Source organism: Physcomitrium patens, chromosome 23 (assembly GCF_059467195.1).
Source record: "Physcomitrium patens ecotype Gransden chromosome 23, ASM5946719v1, whole genome shotgun sequence".
Classification (NCBI taxonomy): domain Eukaryota; kingdom Viridiplantae; phylum Streptophyta; class Bryopsida; order Funariales; family Funariaceae; genus Physcomitrium; species Physcomitrium patens.
In genome coordinates, this window is record NC_143432.1 from 7104859 (window position 1) to 7113560 (window position 8702).

Here is an 8702-nt window from a genome sequence, read left to right on the forward strand (position 1 = left end):
CTATTTTTCTTTGGTACTGTAAACCATCAATTAGAATAAGGTGCCACTAATGGTTCTAAAATTCTCATTTTTATCTTTTTATTGAATAAATCCAAAAACTTACATAAATGTGCTCTTGGTATTGGAATTGGTCACAAATTCCATAGTTCATGAAGAATAGTAAAAATAACCATAGGTGCTACAATACTTAGATCAATACATCCAATTTCATGTGTTTCAAATGCAAAAGCCTTTCTATGACGTGAAAGCATATTCTTATTATATTTTTCTTCATATTTTGTCAAAAATCCATCACATCTAATATTTAATCCATGTAATGTAGCATCCATAAATTTATGCCCTATCTTCCTTGGATCCTTTAAATTTGGTTGTGTGGATGCTCCACTTATCCTTTCTTTACAATTTGATGGTAGTAGCAAAGCCACTGGTTTGACTTTTTTTGCTATTAATTTATACTTAGTTTTAATACGTACCTCTTGGTGACTTAAATTTTCTATAAATCCTTGAATTTTATCATAAAATTCTTTAGAACACACATTAATAATTCTATTCTCTCTTTGTAATCCACATTGCAATAAATAATTTAATTTACCTATAGTATTTATAAAACCTATTTCTTCAAATGTTCCTCAAATAAACTCATTTTCAACCAATTCTCTATTTTCTTTCAAGTTTTGTTCAATATTTTTAATGTAATATTTTTCCAACCTTTTCATCTTATCAATAGTCTTAAAAGGTAATAAACAATCTTATGTCATTCCAATAAGTCCAGTAGATAATATCTCTTCTTATAAACTAAGCGAGAGCATTTCTCTCACTAATCCATTGCAATCTCGCCTTATAATGGTAAACAATAAAATTCCTCAAGGTCTTCAAATTTCGCATTTGATAATGGCTTTTCTATCAAATTATTATGATTTTTTTCATGATTAATGCAAACAATTAAAAATTATAATGCATTCATTCCATCTTGGCTTCTTATTCTTGCATAAGCTAAATCTTCATCTATTACTTTTGTTTCTATTCATGTGGCAATAATATATGGTTGTCACATTATAATAGGATATGTAAATATGTCTTGCACAAAGAAATTTTGTTCATGAATAATATCTCTTATTGTCACCTTCATATTTGAATAAGCTTCATACAAATCTTCCTTTGAATTGTTTGTTGCTCTTATCATCCAATGATGTTTAATATCAATAGACCATTTTTTCTTCTAATATAATTCATTTGACATCAAATTGATTTAAGAACCATGATTAATCAATGCTACAATTGGTTCCTCTAAATCTTCCAATTTTATCAAATTTTCTTTAGTAGTTCTTGTCTAATTACTTCTAAAATAATGATTAGAAGCTTGAATGACATTGTCCTTTTGTGTAAATCTTACTTGCAAGACATCTCCAAAATTTTGCATTTCATGTTCTTCATCTTCATTGCTTTCTATTACTCTTATTTTTTGTGCATTTATACTTTGTATTCATTTATATTTATATATATTTTAAAAATATAATTTAAAATTTTCATAATAATATAATAACATCTATAATGTTTCTATGGTTAATATTTATTATTTGGAGTTGTAGAAAGATTTTATTTGGTATGTAAAACTTAAAATTTTATTCTATGGTTGAATAATAATATTATTATAAAAGAAAAATTTATGTAGTTATACAAAGTAAATAATAGATACAATTGCTATGTTATGTCGTATACAAAGTATTTAAAATATATAAATGAATACACACACACACACATATATATATATATATATATATATAAACATTCATTTAATTCAAAAAACTTATTGACATGATTAAGAACGAAATTGATTATGTTATTATTTGTATTAGCTATATGAAACAACCAATAATAAGGTAGAAAGATTTAAAATGAAAATTTCAAAAATATGTTTGTTAGCCTGTATTGTAATTATCAAAAAATTCAGTACCTCAATGAAATAATATGTATATATATATGTATATACATACATATATATATAGGAATATTTATTAAAAAATATTAATATTTTAATTTTTTTTAAAATCACTTAGAGATTAAAAAATTGAATACTGAATGTCAGAATAATAATGTTTTTTTAATTTTTTATTCTTTGATTTTCAAACAAATATATACATATACATATATGTATGGAAACTACACACTTAGCCAGAACTATAATGACGCAACAATCATACATATTCTGTGGATACCCGCATTAATTAACGTATTTTTATCCACATTTTCGTCACAAGATATCTTATTTGATTTAGTAGAATGCTGGTACACCCACTCATAGAGCTGGCCCCATCCAAATCCCAGCGATAAAGTACCTACAAACGAACGATATCGTCGTGTAGGGCCAACGAACGAGTGAGGAAAAGTAACGATAAAGTAAGAAAAAGGAAACGGTCAAGGAAGCAAAAGACTTATCCTCTTCCACTTGACCTAGAAAGGTCACCTGCTCCAGCTCCTCAGCCGAACACGCGCGGCTATTCCACACCCTCCGATCTTTCACCCCCTCCCTGCATTAGAACCGTCGATGTCGGTAGAATGCAAGAAAGCATGGTCGCCATGGTTGATTTGTCGACGTCGTCGTTAAGCTTGTCGATCCGTTGCAGCATTTATTTAACGTATTTGCAGACTATTTGCGGTGATTGCGGTTTTTTGGTATTTGTTTGGCAGTTGTTCAAGAAGAGGAGGAGGGTAAGGAATCGAGGGCGGTGTTAGGAGATGGCGGTGGTGGCATGCGGCTCTTGCCATTGCTCGCCGCTGTCGTTGAAGTCGGCTGCCTCGTCGTCCGCATCCACATCTTTGAGTATTTCGGAGCTTGGAGTAAGGAGTGTTAGAAGAGGTGGAAGCAATTGCCGCATTTACTCACCCGCATTTGAGCTTCGGGCACCGCAAGCATCGGGATCATCTCATGGATATGGAAAAGATGAGCGAAGTTGCAGTGCAAGGCGAATTGCACTCTTTGGAATACAGACCCAAATTCGTCATAAGCTCGGTCCTACTCATGCCCTAGGTTCCCTTCCCGACCTGGACATGTTTGACGACCCAAGGTGAGCTGAAAACTATAATTAGGTCTTGTTACCTCAAAAAAACTTCGATTACAAATTTGTCCGAATCTGTGTTCTTGTAAGAAGCATCTGAATGTTATCAGATGCGTGATGCACTCATTCAAGAAACCTTTGTGAGGGGTTTAGTGGAGTTAGGCTAGGTCTTTCTGCCACGTGCGTTTCTTAAGAGATTGGAGCACATGTGGTTATAATTGAGCTTCGGATCCTTTAACCACCAAGCGCTGGTTACGTATAGCTTTTCTGATTTTTGATCTTATGTGAATTTACTGTATTTTACTTGATGCAGTATTTATATTTTATACGAGCCATAAGTTTTGTTTAAGAAATACTTAACGGTTGGTGCAGATCATTTGGTGAAGATTGTAGGAACACTTCATTGGGAGCCGCAACGACTGCAGATCCAGCAAATCCCTTCCGGTGGCGGAGAGTTCTTTTGAAAGTTAGCGGGGAAGCTCTTAGAGGGGATGGATTACAGAACATTGATCCTCAGGTGCTTAATTTCTTCCTTCAGCCACGGCTTATCAAATTAGCAGTAGCATTTGGTCATGTCTATCAGTGCTCTTCCCACTGCATACGATCAAGTTTAGATTCGTTTATATAATCGTAACCTTTATACTTCCCGTCTCTGTTGAGTAACCTGAAATTTGGTTTAAATTGGTTGGCAGGTCACAATGTCGATTGCACGAGAAGTAGCAGCAATAACTCGACTTGGCTTGGAGGTAATGTGTTTCATGATTTGCTTATGGAGCATGAGAACTTGCTCTTCTTTGATTGAAATACACAGAATATCAATAATTCTCAATAGTAGGCTAGTACATTTTCCTCTTCACACGCATATGATGAAATTCAAGCCAGAAGTTACTATCCTCATAAATTGTGTGCCGACTTTATGTCGCAGGTGGCTATTGTTGTAGGAGGTGGCAATTTTTTCCGGGGAGCACATTGGGCTGGTGCAAGTGGACTCGATCGGGCAGCAGCCGATCAGATCGGGTATGATATCATTTTTCACTTCGTTAGAGTGGATCTGGAAAAGTATGTTGATGAAGTGAATGCCCCGCGTCAGAAACAGTTGTACTTAAGCCCCTTGTATTGTGAAGCTTCTGTATGCGTAGGTACTCCTCTTAACGTCAAAAGTAATCTACTATGAAATCAGTGATGTATCAAAAAAATTCATCTCGATCATGTAAATTACGCTGAATAACCGAGCATATGCTGTTTGTCATGAGTTAGGGGCACGTCTAGTGGAAAGTTGAAATAAGCTGATTTTTCGATGTTGAATCTGGGCTGGGTGTGCCCAGAATGATGGCTACTGTTATGAATGCCATATTTCTTCAGGCTTCCATGGAAAGTGTGGGTGTGCCAACTCGTGTTCAAACAGCGTTTAGAATAGCTGAGGTTGCAGAGCCCTACATCCGCAGGCGGGCTATTCGTCACTTGGAAAAGGGTAGGGTTGTCATTTTTGGTGCTGGTACAGGCAACCCCTTCTTCACCACAGACACAGCAGCTGCCCTTCGTGCTGCCGAAAGTAAGTCCAACTGCATCAAACTAGAAAGATAGACTTTTGCAACTCATGTCAGTCTTAGTTGGATCTAGCCCAGTTGAAGGATGATGCATAATGGGAATGCACAAGGGATTTGTGCAACATTTTCTATCATCAGGCATTTCACGGTTACAAAAAGGCCGTAGGTTGTGAATCTCTAAATTAAAGCTAGTCAAACAACCTAAGCCTAGATTACATATGGGACATGAACCTCTTGCTGTACACCTGTTGTGTCATTCAGCGTTGTTCAGATTTCTTGTAGAAACTTATGTCTCACGTGTAAACTAATTTTTTGAAACCAGTTCATGGGAATAGGATTAAGTGAAGATGAAATTTGGGTTGATTATGGCCCTTGATCATAGGGCTTGATCACTTCACTTGATTTACGAGTACTGTATCTAATGAGTTTTTGTTACCCAATGAAATATTGGTATTGTTTGTGCCCAGTTGGTGCGGAGGTGGTGTTGAAGGCTACAAATGTGGACGGTGTGTATGATAGCGACCCTAAGAAGAACAAAAAAGCTGTTTTACTCGAGCATGTCTCCTACAGAGAGGTTGCTATAAAGGGCCTATCTGTCATGGACATCACTGCCATCACACTTTGTCAAGAAAATCGCATTCCTGGTATCAACTCATTCATCATTTCTTATTATATTAGTGACATTACTTCACAACTAAAAGAATTTAAGCTGATTGTATTGTTGTATAGCTTGATTTATTAAGTATGTCATTAGCACCCTGAAAAATGTGATAACTTTTGTATTAGTTAATGATGGGATAGATTTGAGTCTGATGTATTTGATTTCCAGTCACTTTATTGGTGCAGAATTTTTCTACATTCAGATGTTTCTAGAAGCAGTTTTAATCGGATTGAGTTTTTTATTTAGCTAAATCTTGTGTTGTTGGCAGTGGTTGTGTTCAATTTGAGCAAGGCAGGCAACATCTCCAAGGCACTAAGTGGTGCTAGAATTGGGACATTGATTGATGGTTATGGTTCAGGAAATCAAATGTTGTAGATCATTTTCTGTATATATGGAATATTACCAGGATTGGCTAAACATATCTTGGATCTCTTTTAGAAATTTATGAAAATTCATTTGTGCCCACGACATCAGGGTATCCTAGCATATTTCGACAGAAAGTAATATAACTTAAAGAGTTTTGCCTAAAATTGTGCTTTTAGCTCCAAAATATTTGTTGTTTCTCAGATTTTACCGAAGTAATATATCTATCAAATACTTTCATTGGCAAACGTCACTTCCTTTGCTGTAGCTGTTCAAAAGTATTAGTTTGTGTTGAGAATGTTTAGAAAGACACAAGAGTAGTAGTAAGTAATTCATATTGTAGCTATAGTATTTATTGTAGACTATAGTAAATATCATGGAGAGCATCTTCTACATTTAATGCTCTCCACACTCTTTCTTGCTCATCATAATATTTACATAATATAAAATTTGTATAGAATTATGATCTATACTTTTTTGTAATTTCATAAGATCAACAATTGTTGCTTCATTAAAACCTTATCTAGGAAAATCTTATTGTATTTGAGAGCAAAACCATAGATTAAGGACAAAAAAGTATAACATCATTTTCTTTAATTACTTAAAGAGTTTATTAACTTTCTTATTCAAGAAAAGCAAGTGGCCTCATACCAATGCCATAAGTATGACAACAATGGTTGCATAATGGGAGAGCTTTGGTGAAGAGATCAACAAGATTATTTATAGATTCAATTTTTTTAATTATAAGTACTTGATCAGTAATCAAGTCATGGATATAACTAAAATACTTTGGATCAATATGCTTTGTCCTGTCGCCTTTAATGAAACCAATTTGCATCTGTGTAATACAAGCACTACTGTCTTTATCACTATTGTCTATAATACCATAGATTAAGAACAAAAAAGTATAACATCATTTTCCTTAATTACTTAAAGAGTTTATTAACTTTCTTATTCAAGAAAAGCAAGTGGCCTCATACCAATGCCATAAGTATGACAACAATGGTTGCATAATGGGAGAGCTTTGGTGAAGAGATCAACAAGATTATTTACAGATTCAATTTTTTTAATTATAAGTGCTTGATCAGTAATCAAGTCATGGATATAACTAAAATACTTTGGATCAATATGCTTTGTCTTGTCGCCTTTAATGAAACCAATTTGCATCTGTGTAATACAAGCACTATTGTCTTTATGCAAGTTAGTTGGAAAATCATCATATGAAAATCCACAAGTTGTTTGAATGAATTTATCAATTGATCGCAACCAAATACATTCTCGAGATGCTTCATGTAAGGCAATAATTTCTACATGGTTAGATGAAGTTGCAGTTATTGTTTGTTTTATTGATTTCCATGATATTGCAACTCCATGTCTTAAAAATACATATCTTGTTTGAGATTTAGCTATTGCAGCATCAGATTTATATCCCGCATCACAATATTTAATCAATTTTGGATTTGCAGATTGCAAGTAATATAATCCCAAGTCTTCAGTACCTTTTAAATAACGTAATAAATATTTGATGCCATTCCAATGTCGTAGTGTTGGACGTGTACTATGACTTACAAGAACACTAACTGCAAATGCAATATCTGGTCTTGTAGATATAGCCAAATATAAAAGTGCTCCAACCATTGTGAGGTATGGATATTCATTTTCCAATATTTCCTCCTCCTCCTCGCATGGACGGTATGAATCATGACTATCACGACCACGTCCAACCATTGATGTGGACAATGGATAAGCATCAATCGTATTGAATCTCTACAAGATTCGTCTAATATACGTTAGTTGGTAGAGAAAAATGCTACCATCTGTGAATGCATAATCTGAAGACCAATGCAAAAAGTTATTTTTCCTAGCATTTTCATCTCAAATTCACGTATGAGTAAGTTAGTAGCTGCAACACATGTAGATTTAGTGCCCACTAGGTTAAGATCATCAACGTATACAGCGATGATCACAAAATCAATTTTATCTTGTTTGATAAACAAACAAGAGATTAGTAGATCACTTACAAACTTATGTGTAATTAAATAATCTCAAAGACGTTGATACCACATGCATCTGGATTGTTTTAAATCACATAAGGCCTTACATAATTTAATACCACAATATTGTCTTAGAGTAGGTCCATTTGGAGTTCCTGTTTCTAAATCAAGTGGAACTTTCATATAAATATTTGCATCAAGAGAACCATATAGATATGCAGTTACTACATCCATCAGATGCATCTCAAGGACCGCATAAATTGCCATTCCAATAATATATCAAAATGTAATTGAATCCATGATTGAAAAATATGTAGATTCATAATTAATGCCAAATTATTGAATAAATCCTTGAACAACAAGATGAGCTTTATAGTGGATTATTTGACCGTGAGCATCTCGCTTGCATATTAATACCATCTTATATTCCACAGGGCGAGATGTAAGAGTGTCTACAATTGGACCAAAGACTTTCCTCTTATACAAAGAGGTATACTCTTCATCAATAGTAATTTTTCATTTTGATGAATAACAGCGACACATTGCTTCTTTGATTGTTTGAGGTTCAAGATCATCTTCCTTGCAAGAAAAGGCTTCTATAATCATACATGCAAATGATTCATCTACCATAATAGATGGTCTATCCCAAATATCATCTATAGCACAATACAGAATAGATAATTCTTTACTCAACTTGTTTTTATTCCTTCCAATTCCAAGATTGTTTTTCATAGGAATTGAAGGTACATTATGTATGGATGTATCATCATGAATTGGTAGTCCTGCAGGATGAGTGATAATTTCTTGAGAAATAATACCAGGTTTAATCAATTTTATAGCTTTTTTTTGACGTGGTTGCTTATCTGGTCTACGAGTTTTTTTAGTTGTTGTTGTTATAACTTGAGGTATTGTAGTCAATGGCACTGCAATCTAAGCCTCATTAATAAGAACTCTTGTAATTTTAGGTGCATCATTGAAGCCATTAGATGTTTCATCTATGATCCATTTTTGATGCAAAATCTTAGGAACTTAAGTTTTTGCCAAAGGTGTCCTAGGATCGAGATTCATTGTAAACATTTCT

General features: G+C 34.0%; 1 protein-coding gene across 1 annotated transcript; it reads left to right on the plus strand.

Annotated features, from left to right (window-relative positions):
• Positions 1 to 2625: 2625 nt before the first annotated feature.
• Positions 2626 to 5875, plus strand: LOC112275490 (uncharacterized). Its single transcript, XM_024505867.3, has 7 exons — positions 2626 to 3065; positions 3429 to 3573; positions 3749 to 3802; positions 3982 to 4073; positions 4382 to 4608; positions 5071 to 5247; positions 5533 to 5875. The coding sequence occupies exons 1-7, from the start codon at positions 2737 to 2739 to the stop codon at positions 5637 to 5639; spliced, it is 1131 nt and encodes a 376-aa protein (XP_024361635.1). The 5' UTR covers positions 2626 to 2736; the 3' UTR covers positions 5640 to 5875.
• Positions 5876 to 8702: the final 2827 nt, after the last annotated feature.